The sequence below is a fragment of the Eumetopias jubatus genome, unplaced genomic scaffold (genome assembly GCF_037043125.1).
Source record: "Eumetopias jubatus isolate StellerSeaLion01/CBP00866 unplaced genomic scaffold, mEumJub1_p1.0 scaffold_7, whole genome shotgun sequence".
Classification (NCBI taxonomy): domain Eukaryota; kingdom Metazoa; phylum Chordata; class Mammalia; order Carnivora; family Otariidae; genus Eumetopias; species Eumetopias jubatus.
The window spans coordinates 101,248,774-101,272,132 of record NW_028274813.1 but is presented as its reverse complement, the minus strand read 5'-3'; the positions used below and the strand labels follow the sequence as shown (position 1 = coordinate 101,272,132).

Sequence of the window (23,359 nt, the reverse complement as noted above, 5' to 3'; positions counted from 1 at the left end):
ACCCGGTTCTTTGACCTCTTTTCTAACTTCCAGAATAACAGTGGGGTATTTCTCAATGGTATTTTTAATCTTGCTTTTCTTTGTAATGGAAGAAGCCAGGGCAGGTGCCTCCTTCTCCAGAAGCAGTACAAGTCCCAGGAAAGAATGAGCAGGAGGGAGGGAGAGCAAGAAAGAGCAACGGGAAGGGAGAGAGCGAGCCCATGGCCAGTAGGCACTACCAGGTGACCTGCTGGTGGATGGTGGTGGTGGCTGCCACAGAACCATCCAGCTTGTGGCTTTGCTTCCTCTTTCTTTCTCTCTAGTAGCACAGAATCACTCAGCCCTAGATTCCTCAGGGTTTCAGAACCCGAGAGGTCTGTGAGGGCATCTTGTGATGCCTGAGGCCCCTGAGAGCGTTCACAACCGCTGCAGGATGTTTGGAGTCTCTGGGCCAGTGTTCTGTCCGCAGATGGGGTCAGCTGCTTGGTGGCACGGGGAGAAAACAAGAAAAGTTGTTTCCTGCAGGTCTCTGCTTGAAAATGCTATCGGAGAGTCACTCAACACTTGGTAAGTGCAGTGAATGTTTTTATTCTCAATGCCCAGGTTTCTCTGGCTTCCGTAAGGTATTGTTATCGAGGAAGAAGGTGGTATTATCGCCACCCTCCCTCCCTGTGTGGTGTGACAGCACAGAGATAGTTATCTCTACACCTAAGTCAACATTGCTTTTTTTGGGGTAACAGCTTTCAAAAAACCATGAACTGGGCTCCAGCCGGTCAGGCTTCAAGGGCAAGTTACCACAGAGCGAAAAAGGCAGGATGCTTTGTCAGGCAGGCTGCAGGCCACGGATGCAGGCTTGGGGAGATAGTGAACGCATCCTCTCTTTGTCACAGACCAGAATCTAGACCCACCTGTTCCTGGGACGTGGAGCGAGAGGGGCCGGCTGAGAAGTGTGCTGGTTAACCCAGAGCGCCTTTCCTTCTCTTTGCCGGTCTACCGCTGGCTGGACACGCGCAGGGTCCCTTTAGGGAGAAGAAAATAGCTTAGCAAACATCTAGCTGTCATGATCTTCTTCCTAATGGGAACCCTGAGGCTGCACTAACTTTCCCAAGGTCAAACCCCACTGCAGCTTAGAGCTACAACAGGATTCAAGGTGTCATGGCTCTGAATTCAGTGTTCAGAGTGCAAAAGAGCCTGGCTTTGCAGCCAGATGGCCCTGGACCACATCCAGCCTAAGGACCTGGGAGATTTGGTCTCCACCCAGCCCCATGCCAGGCCCTCAGTGTGCCCTGGGGATGCTGCAGAGCCCTCTGGGACAGATGCTGAGGACTTCCAGATGAGAGGACAAGGCACTTAGAGCCAGTGAGCCACAGAGACAGGCACCTCCTCCTTCCCCCAGTGAGCAGACTCTCTTAGGCTCAAATGGACCGCCCCACAGTGGGACTGCCAAAAGAAACCCAGCCCCCTGTATTATGGCAGCAGTTGGCAACATCCATCCCCAGCAAGTAGAGTTTACCCTGGAAGCAGTTTTCACTGCTGCTGCAGACTCGGGCCTGCCTCTTCCTACTGGGAGCCATCTCAGGGCCAGCTCTGCACACGCCCCCTTCCCACTGTCACCGCTCACATCCCCTGGATGGCCCCCCTGCAGCGAGGACTCTCCTGCCCGACCCCGCCCCAGCCTGCTAACCATGACAGACTCTGAGTTCATCTTCTCCCAGTCCCGGAATCATCCTTCTTTATTTAGCTTATAAAACGGTTTCATTTAATCAGGCAAGCAGCAAAAATGTCAGAGTACCTCCTGGATGCCAGCCTCCATATAAGCCACTGCCAGTGATCCAGAGACCTATATGGCCATCCCTGTATGGGATTTTTTCCTCCTGTACTTCTAGTACTTCTAAGATGACAGGGTCGCTTTGTCTACGACACGAGGGGGCCTCCTTTTCCTCGTGTGCTATGGGGCTGCGCTCCCACAGGTGCCGATCTCAGGGAATACTATGCACGGTGCTCCCTGGAATTGTGAAGTCGCTGTACAGACCCAGGGTCCTCTCTGCCACGTGTACTGTGCAGGTGTGGGAGGCTATCATACGGCAGATAAATATAGCATCTCCAAAGTCAGGTAGGCCAGATTCGAATTTGGGCTCCACTATCCATCAGCTGTGTGGCTCCGGGTCAGTTAACCTCTCTGAGCGCCCAGTGAGATAATCATTGTATTTATTTTTAGGGTGGTTTGATAAATTAAATTAAAAATACAAATAGATTTTTCAATGAGGCCCCTAAAGGGTCAATATATATTAGTAATTATTATTATCATTATCATTAATATAATTATTTCTCAGTCTTACTGTCATTATGTTCATTCAAGGTAGGTACTCTCTGCTGACGATGCCCAGCAACGTAAGCACTTAATAAATTGTGCTGAATGAATGTTTTCAGGGATGATCAGGTGGGGATCCAAATGCTCTCTTGCAAGAAAAAGAAGAAAATTGTCTGGGTAAACTGAATTAGAACCAGAAGACACTGAGCTTTTTAATGTGGTTTTGGTTAAATTGTGTTCTCTGGGAACTGAAAGCTGAGAGGGAAATCTTGACGTGGCCACACTTTTGACACCTACAAGTATGAGGCTGTTGTATCTGGTGTGGGTGGGGTTATTTATTAACAGACTGCTGTTCCCCCTTCACTCGCCCCCCCCCCATGCTTCTCTTCTAAAGGAAAGCTCCAGAAGGACAGGCTTTAGGTCCATAGTCTTCAGGCCAGATTTCATCCTGCACAAATAAGGCGCACCACAGGGTTCTGTCTCCACGGCCAACACGGGGCACTGGGCAGCCAGGCCCTGGGGCCTGCTGCCTTTCTACTTGGAGAGCGCACCCTGGTTGGTGGGGCAGGTGCCAGGATGTTCCCTCTTCCCCGTGCCAGACATCTGGATGTTTAGAAACAGCTGGATAGCTGTCTCTTTTTTTCATGATGTTCCAGATGCTTGGTGCTGTGCAGTTATAACCAGGGTAAAGTGCCCCCGCCCAGACCCTGTCTTGGTCAGCCTGTGTTCAGTGTTGAAGGCAGGGTGAAGGTCCAGGACTCTACAGGCCAGGCCAGGCTTACGTCAACAGGTACGGATCCAGCCTGAGCTGGTGGGAAATGAAAATTGCCCCTGTATTCTAGGGTTGTTGGTAGATTACTCAAACAGCGGCTGCGGTTCCGGAGGAACAGTGTGCTGGGGCGATTGATGGGTTGAGAGAGGATAGCAGGGTGGCAAGCCCAGATCATCCCACAGCCTATGAAGGCTCGAGTGGATCTCAAAGATCGACATAAGCAGTAAGAACAGAATCTCTATTTAGAGAAGAGCTGGGAAGCCAAATCTTGAAAAATTTGGAGGGTCAGCTATGTTTCACCTCATGTTATATGGCCTAGGTTTTTTGTGGTTGTTCCTAAGGTCCCTTCTGGAGCAGACACAGACATTTCCTCTGCTAACCCCTGTGCAAGAAAACAAGGACACAGAGAGAAGGGAGACATCCCTGTCCTTCGGGATGTACCTTCACGATGCCAAATGCCTGCATACAAAGTGAACAGCTAGTCGCTTCCAAAGGTTTCCAGATATCCCAGTTTTGGGCATCAGGAGAGGAAACCATCAGATGCTAATTTGTTTGGTAGGGCCCTCTGTGATTTCAAAGCCATAGATAAAATGAAGGCTGTAGCTCTTTAGAAGAGTTCCTAACTCTGTGGTCAACACAGAAACCAAGGGCAAGGTTATAGGCCAGCATGAGATAGGACTTAGGGTGGGTGCACCTCTACACTCCAGACAGGCTCCCCAGGGAAGTCAGGGAATGAGGTCACTGTCTTCTTGTTTTGTTTTCCACACGTTAAACTTGTAGTACCTGCTACCAAGCCTGTGTTGACGTGTGCAAGGAGGGATGGGGTTGGCAGAGTGTAGTGCCCATTGATTGATACACATGCGTCCTTGCCATCAGGTAATTAATAGAGCCCCACCTGGAGAGGAGCTTGTGTTAGCCAAGCTTCATCCCACATGTGGAATCACCTCAACCAGACAGGCTTCATTTTTTTTTCCCTAGTCACTTTATTTTCCTATTTCCATGCATTGACCAACAAATAGGAAATATAGGATAGAAAAAGAACAAGAAGGATAATGGTTTTTGTGACACTAATGCAAGCCAGAAAGATAAGATAGCTGGGCTCTGGCCTGGGATCTTCCTTGAATCGGCCATGTCCCTTAATTGCCCGTTCAGAGATCCTGGGGAAGGGGCAAAGACAAGCTTATAGAGGGCCTGAAAAGTCAAGGTAAGGATTTTGTTCTTGATCATGAGCACAGGGAGCCATTGAAGGATTTCTTCAGTAGGGAAGGTCCTGGTCAGATTTACCTTTTAGAAGCGTCACTGGCTGTGGTGCATGCCGGGTTTTGAGGTGTAGACTAGGTGAATGACATGGAGGGCCTGGCCTAGGACAGTGGGGTTGGGAGGGCAGAGGAGGGGAGTCACTGAAGAGTCTTTAGGAGATAAACGCTTGAGGACTCAGTGACTGATGAACATGAACTAGGATAGCTTCCTCCTGGGGTTGGATCGGGTGTTTCCAGCTGAATGGAAAACCCAGGAGGCAGTACGTAAGGCAAGAAGGCCATGAATTTGATTCTGAACATGTTACGTCTGGAGTCCGCACTGGACACGGGGGTGGAAATGTTCAGGGAGCCAAAGGAGAGTGCGTCTAAAATTGGGAGGAGAGATTGACACTGGGGGGGTTCCTGATTGCCCAGGGAGAGTGTGGGGCTCGGGCCTACCAGCCTGCTGACGAAAGAAGCCTGTGGGACTGTCATCAGGGGCAGGAGGACCTGGGGGGCCTGAGGCAAAAATGATGAAAGAATGGTCAGGGAGGTTCAAGGCCAGCCACCGTAAGCTTTCAAGTCTCCTCATCGTGTCATTACCAGTGTGTGAAAAACCAACAGCAAGAATGAAATTTCTCTGTTTTGTCTCCTCTCTTAGTCGGCACATAAAGTAAAATGGGCCAGCACAAATTTTTCAGTGGCATTTCAAGCCACCTGGTAGTTCTCTACAGGAATACGCCTTGCACATAGGTTGGCATTCATACCAGCATGTTCTGGCTAAATGAGCATCACATCACGTCAACTAGATCTTTAGCTGACTGCCATTTATTTCTTTAAAAACATTTTAAACCAATCTTACCTGTCAACTTGTATGACCAACATTCAACCCTGAGAAATATACCTACTGATGGACATATTAAAAGAGGTAGGTGTAATGGAGTAAACAAATGATGGAGCAACACCCCAGGTATTGAACTGTGCCTTGAATACCAAGAACCTGACAGTCCTTTAGACAAAAATAGCAAAGTAGCAGGGAGGCTGTTGGCTTATAAACTGATAGCAAGCTTTCATTTCAGTGCCAATTTTTGGAGGTGAAAAAGGATCAATGATTTTTTTCCTACCTTTGGAGGTGAATCAAATGACTCAGACCAGCCTTCTTCTAGGTTGTATCTGAGGATAGTAAACTAAACTAGAGTATCATAGTGATTAAACAGACAGTTAAGAGTCTAAAGTGTACGAGGAATTTGTGGAAGGAGGTAAGAGTCAGAAGACCTGGGATCAGGTCCCCCATCACCACCTCTCTGACCCTCAGGCTCTTCATCTGTCAGCAGGGTGGGGGGAGTCACAGATAGTCATCTACAGGTTGTCGTAACGATTGTGTATGGAAATCGTTTTGTTATGTGAAGTGTTTTGGGCACAGGTGGTTTTATTGGTGTCTTACCTTGTGGGAAAGACTTCACGTTCCAGTATGTCTCAGGTCCCTAGAGGGTCATTCAGAGAGCTGATGGTTTTTCTGCTGGTTATGTTTTTGAAACCTTTGGCCCGCATGGTTTTTGCTTACCCTCTCCACTTTCAGAACGTCAGAAAGATTATATGATTGACTGATAGAACACCAGCAACCCGGAGAGATATTGTACCACGGCCCAGGGCTATACTTTCCATTTTTATTAAAATTCTTATTAACTCATAGCCCAAGAGCTTTTAAGCCAAGCCTGATCTCCTTTAGGGCCCCTTGATTTGATCAGAGCAATTTGTGTGCAGTGTTCTGGTCCTGCTTTGTGGGAAGGCAGTAAGACAGCAGGCAAATAATGTTCTTCTGAAGATAGTGGGGTCCTCTCTCCCTCCCAAACCACCTTGCCTTACAACCCTGGCCATGTAGACACACTTGAGGTCTACAATGACAAGTCCACTTCCTGAGTTTAAGGCCTTCCACCCCTTTGAAATGCTACATCTTTCTAGGAAAAACAACTATCGGTCCTTGGTAGCTCAGTGGTGCTGAGTTTGTTGGCTCCTATTCTGAATACAAGGTTAGCTGTTTGGGGGGAAATTTTCCTGCAAGGATAAGGGTCCTGAGGGAAAATACACCATCATGAGGCACAAGGGGAAAAGGGGAACGAGAAGGGGACATTACTGCACGGGGCTAGCTCCTAGCCTTGTTAAGCAGACGCTCTGCCACTCTTTAGTGGGAACAAAATGGCTTGCTCTCAGCAAATGCGCAGTAGCTCTCACTACATGTGTGATTGGATCAGGTGCATTGTCTGAGCTGCTGGGTAAAGCTGCATCTCTGTTCTTCCCCCATGGGCTTCAGTGGCGATTTTTATCCTTCAATTGGTGTTTGCTTAAGTGGCTTCCCTGAATTACTCACATTTATCCTTCCATTAATAGGTAGTCTTAAACTTAATGTCATCACCTTGGTAATCTGCTAAGCTATAGAGCACCTGAAAATAGCAACTCTCTTAGCAGCTTGCTGAGTAGAAGCCATTTCTTTCTAGACATAAAATGTATCTGGAGCCTTTTTTATTTTTCCTCATGTTTGCGTTGAGTTCCGGAACACGCAGTGTTGAGGCTGAGATGGGCGATGCCCCTGTTCGTAGAAACTAACCTCCTTTCTTCAGCATTGTTGACTTAGATTTTATTGCCAAGAATTAATTGGTAATGTGGCTTTGAAAAGCCAATCATGAACGAGAACTTGTGTCTGAGGCCTCATTTTGTTATCTGCCCAGTATTTTGTACCTTCTTTGTATCTGAAGGAATAGATGTCCAGGCAGAGCCTTCTTCTTTGCAATTTCATAGTGTTTAAGGAACTGTTTTTACCTCTTTTTTCTCTCCTTTATTTGTTCCACAAAGATTCACGGAGCTGTCATTCACTGCGTTCCACAAAGATTCACGGTGGTAAGCCTGCTAGGGACAGCCGGTGAATATTAGAGAGAGGACCGATTCTCAAGAACAGTTAGCATGGTTACAGTGCTCGATGGCTGATGAAGTACCCTCATAATATCTAATCTCACAACAGCACAGGGCAGGAGGCAGAGGAGGGATTATAATCGTGCTATCTTATAAATGATGGAACTGTCACTCAAGATCAGGTGAGCAGCAGATGCCGAAACTCAGACTCGAACCCAGATCTGCTAAACCCTGAGCCATGCTCCATCAACCACGCTGCCTCCCCGGATCTTAGACTCTTCCCGGGGGATCAGACTTAAACATGTAATAAGATAAATGACTATGTGAAGAAGTCTGTGATTAAATATCAAATGCATGGTCAAGACAGGGGTTGCAAGATTCCGGAAATGGACAAAATCATGGTAGCCAAAAAAATCACAGTAGTAAAAGAAATGGGGCCTGATGGGCTAGGTTAGTGGGAGAGAAAGAAGAGACCTTTAACAGGATAGAAGCTGATTTATCTTTCACGTAAAAGTCTGAGCGGTTGCAGCGGCTGGTGCTACAGGAAGTTGGCATGGACCTAGACTTCCTCTGCCATTCCCAGGCTTTCCCTTCACCTGCATGCCCAAGACGGCTCACCATCTTGTCCATATTCCAGGAAATAGGCTGAAGGTTTGGGGGAGAGATAGTGACCCAACATCCCGCTTTTGCCCCGAAGTAGGGGATTTTCCAGGGCATGAGACTTTCAATGCTAAGATCAGGAAAGTCCCTGACAAACAAGGTGGAGGGGGGAGGGGTTGTCATGCTAGTTCTAGGACCCTCACCGGAAAGTTGTATGCTTCACTTGTAGTTACATCCCATTTGCTAGAACTTAGTCACGTGGCCGCACCTGGCTGCAAGTAAGGCTAGGAAAAAATCTTTATTCTGGGTGGCCATAACTGTAGGCTTCTAGACTCAGTTGTAGGAAATTAGGAACTTGCCTCAACCCTGTCTCCTGGGCAAGACTATCCATTTAAGTTGCTAGTTAGCACCCCAGACCAGCTTTCAGCAAAAGATCTGCCGCATGAGCCACACTGTTAGGAGGTAATGATATCAACCATCAAGCTGATGTGTCATAGGGCAGGGGTGGGGTGGGGCGGGGAGGGACCCAGTGTATATAGGTGCAGCCACTGAGTGGTGAGGGTAATCGGTTCTGCCCTGCCACCCGTGCCATCCAGCCTTGTTCTGGCTGTTCTGGGGGCGAGTTTTCCATACAAAACCCTCCTAATTAGAGTTTCACAGTCACCTTACCAAACGCTTCACCTTCATTCAAGGAAAAGAAGACTGGATTGCAGTAGGAAGGGACCCAAGGAGTGAGAGAGGACATGGCAGTGTTTGGAAACCAGTTGTTCAATAGAAGAGAGCCCAGGACACCACTTATGGAACATTTCCGGGTCTGGTAAAGACCCTTCATCACCTCCTCTGTCATCTGAGCCTCACGGGCATTCCCAGTCTCCACACTGATGATACAGGCGTGTGACCATGTGTGGACTTTGGATTATTGTTTCTCTTCTTGATGGCCTAAAATTTTTTTCTTTTCTTAGCAAAATCACTTTCCTGTGGGGAATTAATAGATCTCTGTTCCTAAACTAGGCGTGGTTCCTCATGCCCAAGTACATCTCCAGTGTTTCTTGAATCAACCAGACTCCTGACATGTGTTTCTCATCACACTCTAATGCATGCTTTCTTGTGTACCCGGGAGCTTCCAACTTTAAGAGAATAAACATTCCAAAGGCATTAGCATGCTTGTATGAATTAGTAACTCTGAGGAGGGAAAAGCTGAAATGAGATCCAGCCATACTTGCAACAGCTTTATTTGCCTGGAAGTATTTATTTGTCATTTTGTAAAGGTTTTCAGTCAGCATCAGCCACTGTGATGGTTACAGAAGCCTGGGAACAATTTTGATTGTGCAGTGATTCAGGGAGTTATTAAGGACAATAAATCTGCATTAGTTAAGAATTGAAGAGCTATAATGTAATATTATGCAGCCATTAAGTGCAACATTTTCAAAGAATATTTAATGGCGTGGTAAAATGCTCATGATAGAATGTTATGGGGAAGAATCAAGATCTCACACTGCATATATGGCATGTTTCCAACTTGGTAAATTTGTATATATAGAAAAAAGACTAGAAGAAAATTCTCCAGAACGTTCACAGTGTTGGCGAGATTATGGACAATTGGTTTTTAAAACCATGTAACTTTTCCACATTTTTTAAACAAACAACTCTTCCCTCTATTTTGATGCCAGTACCTTCCACATTTATAATTATAGAAAGTTATTTATCGTTAAAAGAACACAGACAAAAATGCCCTTTTCTGAATATGTGATGATGTTGATGAAAGTAGACAGTTTTCTGCAAAAGTCCACGATAAGTGTCCTTGAAAGAGCTCTAACACAGTGCTCAGTGGATGGCTTCACATTTGTGTGTTTGTTCATTGTTGATACATTTGTTCCAGGCACGGTGCTAAACTGGCTAAAGCCTGGGTCCCCACTTTAAGCAGCCTGCAGTATCGTTGGGAGACCTTAGTAAGGCAATATGTTAATTGTCTTACAAAGTTGTGAATAACGTATGTGTTTCCTGAATAAATTAATCGATGGATCAGTCTGTGGATGAACAGAAGCAAGAGTTGGTCACCAGTGCTGACCTTTCCTTCAGGAGTTTTCTGGCACCCTGGGAGATTTCTCCCATCTCCTTATGGGAATCTCAAGTGTCTGGGCCCTACCCTTTCAGTTGATTGCTTCATAAAATGACAAAGGCAAATGGAAGAACTGACAAGCTCTTTCCATGTGTTGTCCTGGCAAGGTTGTACTGATTAGGGAATGGATGACTCTGGAAGGAGTCAGAGTTGGAGGCCTCCAGATGTGCAGAATTTCTCCCTAGTTAATACAGGGTTCCTATGGGACAAGAACTGAGGCTAGAGGCATGAACAGAGCACTATTTGGGGGCAGAATTGTACCCTGCGGGAGATAGAAAAGGCCCCCTGTCCCCCCCTGTCCCCCCCACCCCCATCACTGATGCAGTAACTGAGGACAGAGGTCTTCCACTCCAGTGAGAGAGTTTAACAGGTCCATGCCCCAGGGAACAGTGACCCCCCCGAATTCCAGTAGCCCTAAGGTATAAAGAAATGCCAAAGGAGACTGGTCCTTCCTGCTATACAATTCTTCAGGGCGTAGCCTGTCTCCAGATTGGCAATAATCCAGGGAAGCAGAGGGGAGACCCGAACAAGCTGGGCCTGAGAAAAGACATCCCTCCCTAGAAGAGTCTTACTAAATGCTCTGACAGTCTCTCTCACTCTCTGGGACACACCACCTCCCCCTAGTGGGGCTTAAGTCCGTGGGGAGGAGTACTCCTAATGTCTTCTTTGCAGGACTCCTGGAAATCCTTAAGTGATCTAAGTAAATGAGTAACTCTTTGGATATTGCAGGATGAAAGTAAATGAGCTGCCCTGAGACCATAATGAATGCAAATGAATTCTGCACCTTTATGCAGGTTTGAGAGAGACTAGCAGAACTACTGGTGGCGAGACGTTGCCTGAGCATGAGAGAGACTCAAAATCAATGGGAATCTGGAAGAAGAGAGGGAAGGAAAATGCAGAGTGGTACTCCTTAGAGAAGCCATTAGCCAAGACTTGGCTTTTATTACTTTCTTCCTAAGAAACACCCCGGGTGGGTTCTCCCCAGTGCCTCCCTGGAGCTTTCTCTTCGAGGGTCCTACATCCCCGTGGGCCTGGGCCAGGGCTGAAGGGAGCGGGGTGCATCCATTAACCCCCACACAGGGCCTGCAGAGGCTGTGGCCACCCCACATTCAGTGCGCTTCAGTCAGTAGCTGCCTGGAGGTGCCCAGAATTGAATAGACCACTGTGGTGACTGAGTCCAGACTTGAAAGTCACGGGAGAGTGTCTCCTCTGCCTTCCCTTCCTTTGTCTTCCTCTCACACCCTCTTTCCTTCCGGAAACTTCTTGGTGCCCTCTGGGCCCCATCCCAAGCCTTCCTTTACCTGGAACTGATCACTGGGTTGGCAGAACCACCTTCCTCACCTGCCTGCCCCTCTTCCCCTTCCTTCTCCAGGCTCAGGCCCAAGGCAAGGCTGAGAGGGTGGGAGAGGGACTCTCTCAGGAGTAGCGTTCCCTGCTCCTGACACTTGCCACTTCTCCAACTCCGCTCCCTCCTCCTTCAGACTTTCCTCGGGAAGCCTTTTCAGCCTGCCCCCCCCCTTCCCTGACACTCCCAGAATCGCCTGTGCTTCACCCTTGGGATCCTCCACCCTGAAATGCCTCACCTAGTTCGTACTGGGTTGTCTCTGAAATGTGAGCGAATCTTCCTAACTTCATCCACTTCTCACTGAGCACCTAATACGTGCATCCACTGGAGCAGAGATTTAGGACATGAACATGAACGAGCCATATCTGGCTGCTTATAGGACAATAGCTAGAATACACTTTTCCAGCTGTTATAATGGTCCTGAATCCTGACCGGAAGCAGCGATAATAAGGAGTAGACAATAGCCCCCGGGGTCCTGGAGAGAAGACACCACAGATGAAACGGGCCCATTCTCAGGGACCAGCACAGGCAGCTCCTTCCCATACCCCAGTCCTTCAAAGACCCCCCTTCTCTCCCAGGAGGCAGATCCACATCCCCATAGCACTGCAGCGGGAAGAAGAATATTGGCCCCCGAGCTGGTTCCTGAACACACGTTCCTATGGAAGCTCTGCCATGAAGGGTGGTTTGGGGATATCCTTAGGATTACACTTCAAGTACATTATGGCTAAAACATGCTTTTTTAGACTGTCCTCTGGGAACATAACCACCCTTTATAATTTGCATTTCTGGGGAAAAGCTTCCAAATAGCAAATGAACAAATGAGTTCGTTTTGGATTTTATATACACCAGACATTTTCTTACCAGCCCTCAACCCCTCAAATCTGCCATTCTGTCAAGACTCCATTTCTACAAGCTCACTCATCTTTTGAAGTCATTTATGTCAAGGTGTTACTTTCATAAGTAATATGTATTTGAGCAGGAGTCTGATAGACCCATGCCTTACCTCTCAAAAAAAAAGAAAAAAAAAAAGATTTTTCTCATTCCAGTCTTTCTCTCCATAGCTCTAGTGGAGGGAATCTCATGTAGATATGGAGGCAAGTCAGTAATAGAAACATTTGGGAAGAGGGGATTTGGGGCACTCTAAAATCCTGTACTTTGAGTCTTATGTACCCAGTGTGTGCAAACACATCATTAGTATTGTTTTCCAATTAGGCTTAATGTTATACTCCTCCAAGGTGCTTGACATGTTATCATGTATCACAGGCAGGGGAAGGGGAGGGGGTTGGTCTACCCAATTAGATGCCTCTAATTCTGAAATGTAATTGAAGGTTGGGGAGTTTCTGAACTGAGAGTGCACACCTTTTTCTTTCTGTGGTTGCGTTAGGACTTGGGAACTAAAGCGAAAGACAATAAATATCTTAAGTTTGAAATCTGATGGGAAGAAAAAAAAAAGAGTATGTCTTTAAAAAAAAGAGAGCAGGTAGAATAATGTCCCCAGGCCAGGAAAGTACCAGTCATTTTCAGATAAATTATACCCTCCTCCTCCTCCATGGGAAAAAAAAAATCATACTCAGACTTAACTGTCCCTTTGGCACTTTCGTCAAATGAGTTTTAGTAGCAGGAGCTGCTAAAAATATAAGCCAATTTCTTTCTTCATTTAAATCAAGTGCTTAAAAAAAGTGTAGCGCCTAGAACTGGTGCAGGGCTCAGCATAGCAGCAGCTGGTCTGCCTGAGTCCCTGAATAGTCCTCAGTGACAGCCCGGCGCCCTCTCAGAGCTAAGGGAAGTCAGCAGTGATGCTGGAAATTGCCCCTGGAGAGTGGGGGCTGTTTTTAGCACCCGAGACCCAAGTTGAAAAGGTGTCCTTGGGTACATATTGACCAGGTTGGATGCAGGAGGTACTCTCAAGAGTATTTTTTTGTTTGGGCATTCATTAGTTCCTTCCTTCCCTCCCTTCCCTCTCTCCCTCCCTCCTTCCTTCCTTCCTCCCTCCCTTCCTCCCTCCCTTCCTCCCTCCCTTCCTCCCTCCCTTCCCTCCCTCCCTTCCCTCCCTCCCTCCTTCCTTCCTTCCTTCCTTCCTTCCTCCCCCCCCCTTCCTTCTTCCCCTCCTTCCAAAAAAGCAAAAACAGGGGCACTTGGGTGGCTCAGTTGGTTAAGCATCTGGCTCTTGATTTCAGATCAGGTCATGGTCTCGGGGTCATGAGATCAAGTCCTGCCTGGGGCTCTGTGCTCAGCAGGGAGTCTGCTTGAGATTCTTGCTCTCCTTCTCCCTCTGCTCCTCCCTCCTGCACGCGCGCTCTCTCTCTCTCTCTCAAATAAATAAATCTTTTTAAAAAAAATTGAAAAGCTAAAAAGCAAAAACAAAAACATTTGAAAGTTCCAAGCATGTGCCAATATCTGTATAGAAACACGCCCTAAATCTATGAATGAGACATAATGCCCACTGTCAGGTAGAGTGGGATTCACCCCATCCCATCCAATGTTCCCTTCCCATAGGGCCTTTCTCTTCACCATGTTTGGAAAGGAATCTGACCAATTCACCCTATAAAGGTGAGAACCAGGAAAGGTTCATATTGCTTTCAGGGTTGCCTGCCTTTTAATAGAAGACTCTTGAGAATTTAAAAGCTTTTGAAGTCCGAAAGAATCTATTTATAGTGGTCAAGTGTCAGGAGCTGTGAGAGGGAGAAGGAGAGAGGTTTTTTGGCAGGAGGCTTCCCATGCTATTCTATGTGGCGCTGTTTGTTCCGCTCAAGAATCCTGTAAGTTATAGCTATATTATGTATATCAGAGATCATCTTAGATTCACACTTTATGAGTGAAAAGGCCTTAGGAATTAGCTGATCCAATTCCCATATTTTTACAGATGAGGAAATTCTGGAAAAGTCAAGCTCCGCTGTGCAGTGGGCCGCTCTTTCTCCTTGCCATGCTTTGCACCAGAGAGAAAGCAGCAGCACACCGCTTCGAGAACGGAGATGTAAGATGGGGAAGTGGGCCTACTCAGAGCTGACTGTGTGTTATGCTAGGATTTCACCGTAATGCCTCCAGTACTTAGTCTTGAGACGTATAAATGAGGCCACCTTGAATCAAACCCCCTGTGGAACTTCGGCGATTCAAACAAACCTCCTGAATGAGACTCTGAGATAGCTTTGCCATAGTTCAAATTCGGGCCTCTAATGAATAGCAAACATAGTTATTAATGTCACAGTGACTTCTACAGAACACCTACATTTTTACCACTGTATCAAATCTGACTTTTCTATACAATAATTGCATGAATGCCATCTCTGTGTATGTATGGTGAAGATACAGAAATACTTAACCATGCGCTAGAAGCGGTGAGGGATTGTGGCAAGTATCCCCACTACGCTTTCTTCCAGTTCTACTTGATAGCAGTGGCACAGAAACTCGGAAGGCTGCCAGATATCCCTGTTACCATGGCACAGGAGGGAAGGCGACTGATTCCAATTAGGATTAACTCTGTAACCCCTTTTTCCTTACAACAGTGCTCTGATCGCTTGAGTTAATCCTGAGGTATCAGCACTAGACAACTCCAGAAATTCCTGGCTACACTGTCCTAATTTAACCTGCTTGGACTCTTTATTTATGATGTTTTATATTCCACCACTGAAGTCACCTCAGTGATCTTTTTCATAAGTAGATGATTATTTTGTCCTTTGCCAGCTGCTGTCCTGTCCCTTAGCAGGGTCACAGTTCATTTTGGGTGGTCTTTTGGATAAGCAAATAGAGATGAACAATGGATTGCGTGGGTTTGAGATTGGGTTTGGTTTCTGAATAATGATTGCTCACTCTTTTGTAGCATTTCTTATGTGTCCAGCACCGTTCTGAAACTTTACGTAAATTACCTCCCTGTATCTTCACAGCAACAATCATACTAGCAAAGAATTATTATTAGCCCCATTTGATAGATGGAGAAACTGAGGCAAGGGAGATTATTTAATTTGTCCAAGGTCACACAGCTGTTCAGTGGAAGAAGCTGAGATTTGAATCCAGTCAGTCTGGTTTAATCACCAATGTGTTTGGTCACTAGCACACTAAGTTTTGAAACATGCATTTTACTATTAAATGTTAACACCCGTTTCTGGCACTTTAGGATTCTGTTTACAAGGGAAGATACCTATGAAAAGAGCTAGTGCACCTCTGTCAGCAAAGCTGTATTTAAAGCTCACATTACTTCTCTTCATGTGAACTCCCAAATCACATCCAAGGACAAAGTTTGTCTCGACTTCACAGATTAGGCCTGTCCCCCACACAAAGCTCGGGAGAAATGTTGACTCTGTTAACTTCCAAAAGCCTAGTTGAGTCAAGAATGTTTCCAAGTCCCAGACCTTTTCCTCTTTCACAAAGGCCCTCTTGATTATGCCAACACATCATGTGTTCTCTCTCTGGATCTTTTCCTTGGATCTCCCCTGAACCTAAATCAGGACAGCTGATCTGACCGGCACACATATCTGTTCGCATTCAACAGACCTGCATGTTGGAAATAACACTTTACTACTTACTGACTTCCGTCATCCTTCGCATCCTACCACATCAGTAAGCTCTGTCTTCACAACTTAAAGGCCATGATCCACGTCTTCAACTTCATTATTTCTCACAAAGTGTTTATTAATATACGAGCCACCCCTAACTACGTTTAATAAACATTTAGGGATCTGACCTAAAGAAGCAGCAGTGTTTTAGGCAAAGCTAGGCTTTTAGCCAAAGTTATTACATGGATTTTTTTTTCTTGTCAGTAACGTTTGTTTATTTATTGTCTTTTCATTTGCCTGGTAGTTGTCTAAAAATTCCTACTTACCTGTTACATTGAGTTAAACTTTCTTATTTCTAGGGGAGGTAAAGTATGTCTTACATACATTTGTGTTCTATCTCTGTAAGGCTCTAGCAGTGAATTCTGAAAAAAATGAGAAATGCAATACATACCTAACCATCCTTCATTCACTCATTCCATCTGCATTTATTGAGTCTACCCCGTGTGCCAAGTGCTCTGAGTAACACAATAGACCTGGGTAGAACTTCTATTCATGAAGCCTACCCTGTGGGATAGTGAGGGATTGGGGTAGGCAAAGGACACTATATGAATAAATGTGTAATTTCACATCTTGCTGAGTGTTAATGAAAAGTAACAATAGAGTGCTCTGAGGAAAAAAAACAATAGAGGGTACCTGATGTAGAATTTGGATTTCTAACACGTTCCCAGGTGATGCTGCTGCTTTGGGGGGCAACACTCTGAGAACAACTGCCCTAGGTTATTATGGGTGGAGGACATTTCACTTGCCTTATGGGCTGGCTCACATACATGTGAATTGCTTAAAGGCCTTAAAAAATACTAATGCCTGGCCCCATCCCAAGAGATTCTGTTATAGTTGGTTTGGGCTGGTGCCTCTGCATCAGCATTTTCAAAGGTACCTAATGCAAAAATGGGAGAGAAAGAACACTGATGCTCGCTGCCCCAAGGAGGGCGGGGATCGTTTGCTGGACGCTGGCTAGTGTATATATCCCAGGGTGGTTTGCGACACAAATACTCACTCACCCACCCACCAGTCAGCCTAGTGGTAAGGAATTCTGCCTTCTTCCAGTGAGGATCTCACAAATCCCCAGTTGCAATGTGATGCTGTAATTCTACCCACCTGTCATATGAAAGAACGGGATCTTGATGGGCTTGCTCGCCATGAATCTGAGCTCCAACAGGGAGTGTTTCTAATAAACCCAAGTCATGGCCAGTTGGACTCTGTTCCTGAGCTGAGAAGCCTGGGGCAGGAGGGTGTTAGAGAATGGGCTGGCTGGTGGGCCGATGGTGGTGTAGCTGGAGTCGGGAGACTTGGGCCCTGTCAACTCCTGGGGCTACAGCTCCTTCATTTACAGAATGAGGGCATTGAACTAAGAGATCACCACGCGTCTTTAAAATGATCAAATTCTAGTTGTGGAAGTAAATATGAAACTGAACAGTTTCCTCCTTGTTAAAGTAAGAGTTGGACTCACGACTTCTAAGACTATTGTCATCCCTGGGTGCTATGATTCTACCAAAAATGACAACAGCTAACATTCCGAGAGAGAGAGAGAGAGTGTGTATGTGTGTGTGTGTGTGTGTGTGTGTGTGTGTGTGTATACACACACCGGGCACTGTTCTGAGAAATGTGCATTATCTCATTGCATCCTTATAACAAAACAAGATAAATTCTATTATCACCCCCATTTTATAGATGAAGAAACTGAGGAACAAAGGGGTTAAGTGACTAGACCAGACTCACAGAGATAGTGGGTGACAGAGCCGTATTCTGACCCAGCCATCTCTTCCACAGCGGGAGCCCCTAACCACCACACACCTCAGGCGCTTTGTTTCACTACTCTAACCCTCAGTTTCTCCAGCAATAAAATCAGGGTTTGGACTAAATTGGCCTCTAGGTCCCTTTTAACTCCAAAATGCAGTGCTTCTATGTGTATTTCCAATTGGTCATTTGTTCATATTGCCTTTATTCAGCGAACTTTGAATGAGCTCTTAATTGGGGACTCGGGAGTCAGAAGGCCTAGATTCCAATCCTAACTGACCACGTATTTAGCTATATGACTTGTGTCAAGTTACCTAAACTCTCCGCCTCACAAATCCCATTTATTTAAATGAGATTAGTAACAGTGTCAATCGTGTAGGGTTGTTGCGAGGGTAAAGTGGCATATTGCCTGAAAGCACCTAGCACAGTACCTGCCAAACAGTGAGCACTCGATCAGTGTTCTGTTACCAGTATCGCAAGGCCCCACACTAGTCGCTTAGAGGCACAAGGATGAGTAAGACATAGTCCCTGGCATCATAGAGCCTACAGCCTCGGCAGGGACGCGAGATGGATCCAAATAATTAGAATATGGCGTGAACCGTAGGAGAAGCGTGTCCCAGACCTTTGGGGAATGCAGAGGAGGGAGTGATTATTTCAGGAACAGGGGGGCCCTCTTAACATGAGCCGCATTTTCTAGAGGCCTGAAGCCTTTGAGAACCACCAGCACCAGGACATGGGTAGCTCATGGTGTGGGCCCAGCATGGAACACAGAGTCCAGCAGCCTCTGATCCAAACAGCTGAGGAGGCAGAGAGCACCACGCTGATGAGAGAAGCAAGGCAAGAGTCTGCCCGAAAGGGATGGGCTGGCGGCGTGGAGCAGGGAGACGGAGAGGAGCCGCGGCAAAAGGGCTTGCTGGCCAGAAGTGCAGCACACTCCACCGGCAATATCAGAGAGCCTGAAAGCATTCAAGGCATCTTCTGTGCAAGATAAGTCCCTTTCACGGCCAACTGGCTCTGCTACTGGGTGGTGGGCCCTTGGCCCGGCAGGGGGGCTCGGTAATTACCTGGCAGAGGTGAGGCCGACTCTGGCCATAGGGCAGATGCAGCTCCTTTTCAGAGGGTCTGGGGTCGTAGAGTAGTGGAGAAAGGGTGGGCTGGGGTGGGGTGTAGGGATTCCCTGCCATACCCAGCCCCTTTCAGGGCACACCCGGGTAATCTGCGTTTTAGCAGGCTTTCCTAGTAGTTCTCACCTCTGTGGTCCAGGACTGACTGTGCCTTGAGAGATACATGGTAGAGGGGAGCTCAGTGATGAAACAGGCAGGCCAGGCCAACTGACACATACATCGGGACCTCCCGATTTGCAGTTTTCACAACTTAGGGGAAACCTGTGTTGTTTTCCTCCACGTTTCCTGTAAGACCCAGGCACCTGCCCCCTGCCACCCAACTCTGTCTTCCTTCTCAGTGTGAAAGCTACAGGCCAGAAGGATAACACTGAGCTTAACAAATAATTTTTAGAAGTTTTACGGGAAAGAGAAGGCACCTTTTTGACCTCAAATCTTAAAGCCCCTTGACGCAGTGCAGGCCAGGTTCTCACCAGCCCTTCACCACGCGTGAAATGTTTGATCAAGGGTTCGCTTTCTGTAAGACCTCCAGCACGCCAAGAGCCAGGCCTCTGTCTCTTCCCTCCTTTTCTCAACCCCTTGGAAGCCAGCTCCCAATATTGTCTCTTCTTTTAAAACTTGAGGGAACTGCCATATAGCTTTGATTAGCAGTGTTTACCCATCTCTGGGAAGAAGAAGGAAAAAAAAAAAAGGCTACTTTCAAAACACATGCTAGGACCTGTGCTGAGCAAGGAGAAACCCTGTAAATTCCCTGAGCCACCCTCAGGTTGCTGGGAGGCAGCGAGGAGCGTCTTCAGTTGACAGCATCACTTGTCAGCTTGTCCCAAACTCCTGGTTTCCCAATCGCAACGTAGCAGGCTGGCTTCAGACCACCATGGCCCAGGGGAGGATCTGGCTGTATGAAATGCATACACAGGCACGTACACACACACAATTTGAGTTCAGGTTGTCGGGGAGGAGAGAGAGCTGTGTGACAGACTTCTTCCAGGTTGCCCTGAGGCATTCACAGAGGTGGAGTCATGGGCCCCAGAGTCAGACCTGGTCCCTCTCCTCCTCCTTGGAGCTTCCCTGCTGCCTCCTTTGGGGTGCAGGGTCCTCACTCTGAGATAGGCCATGAGCTCCACCCGCAAAAAGGTGACCTTTTCGTGTATGTGTCTGGGTGTGACCCCAGGCCCAGAATGCCATGCCCAAAGCTCTGGGAAGTTCCTTACTGGAATTCCAGTGCCCAGCCAGCCAGGGGTCCGAGGGAAGAAGGAAGGAGCTGGCAGTGCCTGCCTTTCATTCCACAGACAGGCCCCAGCCTCTGAAGGGCGCCGGCAGCAGCCTAGACCCTGTGGAAATTTCTCTAGGGAAATCTCACAAGCCTGTAAGAAACTTGACCTCATTTGCATTTTCTGATTGAATCACAGATAGGTTTTGGTTCTCTCCCTTCCCTCTACAAAGAAAGGCCCAGGAATGAAGAAAGGCTACATTACCTAGTATTTTCCGGAGAAATGTGTTATTATTGATTTTAAACTTGGTTCTCTTCCCCATGATATTTCTGGGCCTGGACTAATTCCATAGCGGGTGTGTGTCTGTACCATGCTGTTTAAGAATCTTTCTTGCCTTTCTTGTACATCATTGTTTAATGAAAAGTTCAACAGCATCAGAGCTTACTCCTGAAGGATTTATTAGTTAACCGAGTCTTCGTCCTCATTATGGTAGTGATGGAATTTCTTTCAAGGACCGCAGTTCCAGTAATAGCCTAAATCAAAGACAAGCCAGTTGCTTGCTCTGCACAGGACTCTTGTTTTTAATCTCATTCCCCAAAGGGAGGGGAAATTTAGTTGTAGGAAACCAGAGAGTGAGACCAAGTTATTTAGATGTCAGCACGCATCTGGACTGCTGGAATCTATTAATTGGTGCTTTAGAGCCTTTGCAAAAGGCACACGATGGTGCAGAACTGCTTCTTCCGTGTGGCTGTCGGGGCGTCCCTGGGCTGGTTTTGCACAAGCCCATAAGCACAGTCCGGTCTGCCAGGCCCAAATGGTGCAGGGAAATATTGCTGGGCCGAGGAATTAAGAACGGGCTGGCTAGGCTTATGTACACAGAAGGACCTCGAGACATGTGTGTGATACCAGGAAAGATAAACAGAGAGCCAAGGAAAATCCATTCATTTTCCTTTTGATAAAAGAAAATGGGAATTTTTTTTTTCCTGCAAAAGTAAGAAACCACTCTTCAGAATACAGCATTTGACCCCCAACTGGGTGCCAAGTTTCTTATTGGTTACTAGTTACCCACTTTCTCTTCTGCATCCCAAAGAGAAGGGGCCCTTGAGGACCCCAGAGTCCCAAAGGAAGAACACCCCATCAGTGGGAGTGGACGTCCTGCTCTTCCAAATGGGCCAGGTGGGATTCAGACGTAGTTGGGTCGCTTGCTGGACTTTGCAGTTCCTTAGCTGTGTGACCTTGAGGAAGGAAGGCACTCCACCTCTCGGAGCTTCCCTGCCTCCCTCTGTCCGATGTGGCCCTCACTGTTGTCCCACAGGGTGAGTATGAGCAATAAGGGAGAAAATGTGTATAAAGAATGCCAGCATTTCCTCCAGCCCCCCCCCCACTTCTCTTATGCAGAAAATTCCTAGAAAAGAAAATTTAAGGATGATTTTAATCTAATCTTAACATATTAGAATCCTTGCACCTGTTCCCTACTTTTATTTCAGGCTCACAAATAGTCTTCTTCCTTCTCACTTTGCCTTGTTCAAGGCACTGTTTTAAGGACTCTCCTGAGGATTTAAACCCATCTGCACTACTTCTCTCCTTTCAGGAATCTGCTCCTTTTTTTCCTTCTCTCCTTTCTTAATCCATTTCACTTGCCTGTGGTTGGTATAGGGAGAGATAGGGAAGGATTAGGGCTAGGGTGGGACATAGAATATAAGAGAATGGAGTATAAGAAAAAAAGGCGCGAAACTGTTCTTTGGTGCATGCAACAAATACTGATTAAGCACCTGCTGTATGCAGGCTCAGTGCACAGGATCGGCACACGTCGTGCTCCCACAGCTTTTCGTGGGCAAACCTGGAAGGGCAGGAGGCAGGTACGATTCTCTCGGCCAGGCGCTTTCGCCCAAGCAACAAAGGATGTGGTGGCACCCCAGCAGGGCTCGGGAAGGAGGGAGCATCTCCCCGAGAGCTGAAGGCAAAGACAAGAAGGAAAGCATATGCAAAGGCCATGAACAGCATGCAGAGAGAGAGAGAGAGAGAGAGAACCTGGTGTGTTTGAAGAAATAAAAGATCAGGAGGGAGGAACAGGGAGTGCAAGGGTGAGTTTGTAAAGATGCGGTGGAGGGGTGGTCTGGGTGCCTCGGGGAGGAGTTCGGACCTCAAGAGCCAGAGGAAACCAGTGGAAATAACAGGGGGCAACAGCGATCAGGCCTGTGATAGAGGCACCGCACTCTGGCGGCAGCACGGGGAGCTGGGCCTCCTTATCTTGGCTCTGTGCCTATCTTTTCACAGTGGTAGTGCGGACCCTTAGAATTGCCAAGTTCCTGGCTTTGAAAACAAGCCGCCTGCCTTGCTGAAGCTAAGTGCTTTCAGCGGTCCAGTGAATTGAGATCAAAAGAGCTCCCCCTGGCCAGGCGCTGTTTTAAGGACTCTGCTGAGGATTTAAACCGACTGGTTTTGAAATGTAAGACAAACCATAATCACCGGGCAACGCTCCCTTGTTTTGCCAGGGAGAGACATTTATAGGTATTAAACTAGATCCAGAAGGCCTCTAATACAGTTCCTTAAATGTAATAATAACACAGAATTATTAGGGGAAACTATTATTATTATTCCAAGTAATAACATAATTTTGTGCCCATGGAGGACATCCAAAGTGCTGAGAGGAATGAGCATTGGTTAATTAAGCCTCGCCACTCCTCCCTGAGTTAGGCGAAGTATCATTAGACTCATTTATAGAGAAGTAAACTGAAACGCTGTTGGGTTATTTGACTTCCTTAAGGTCAAACCGTGGGAAGAGAAACTGGGGATTTTTACATTTTATCAGCCCCCTTTGCTTTATGCATCTGCTTATGAACGTAGATTCAGATTTTCCCAGTGCCTAAGCAAAGAATTCACCTCAAGGGCTGGGACAGGCCTTTCAGGAGAGGAGGAGAAGCACGGAACTCCCGTCCTGGTAATGGTGGCCTCTGATCCTCCACACGCTCACGGGCCCGGATGCATACAGAGAAGCTGATGCACCGCCGTGCCAAAGGCAGCCCTTTGGCAGAGAATCAGAGCACTGGTCCCACATGGCAAACAAAGCCACATTGCATGGGAAGGGGGAGTGGAGGAACAGAGGTCATAGTTGTCGGGGACTTCATGTTCTGGCAGCAGGAGTATGAACCCCAGAAATTCTTCAGCATCTGCTGGTACAGCTGCTTTCTTCTCTTCCCACCCACTTTCTTCAGCTCTGGGCTCCTGCCTCCAAATTTCCAGGATCTGAGTTTGGGAAAGACACCTCTGGGACTATATTGGGCATCTCAGCAAGCTATGTCCTCTCTTCCGGATCATTTATGTCTTCACCCCATGGACCTTTATTAACTCATGTCAGGAACCACACGGGACCCTGGAGATAGAAAGCAGGAAAAGACTTGATTCCTAAACCTCAGGAAATCAATGATTTATTTGGAGGAGAAAAAGATGCCATATACTCCCCCCCTCA

At 47.0% G+C, this 23,359-nt stretch overlaps 1 protein-coding gene across 1 annotated transcript in view; it reads left to right on the top strand.

Moving 5' to 3' along the window:
- Positions 1–342: 342 nt before the first annotated feature.
- The window catches only part of RORA (RAR related orphan receptor A), a 331,244-nt gene continuing 308,227 nt past the window's right edge, over positions 343–23,359 (top strand). Inside the window, exon 1 of the mRNA XM_088024819.1 lies at positions 343–546. Within this exon, the coding sequence (XP_087880945.1) occupies positions 519–546 (28 nt within the window). The 5' untranslated portion in view covers positions 343–518. The remainder of the gene's footprint in view (positions 547–23,359) is intronic.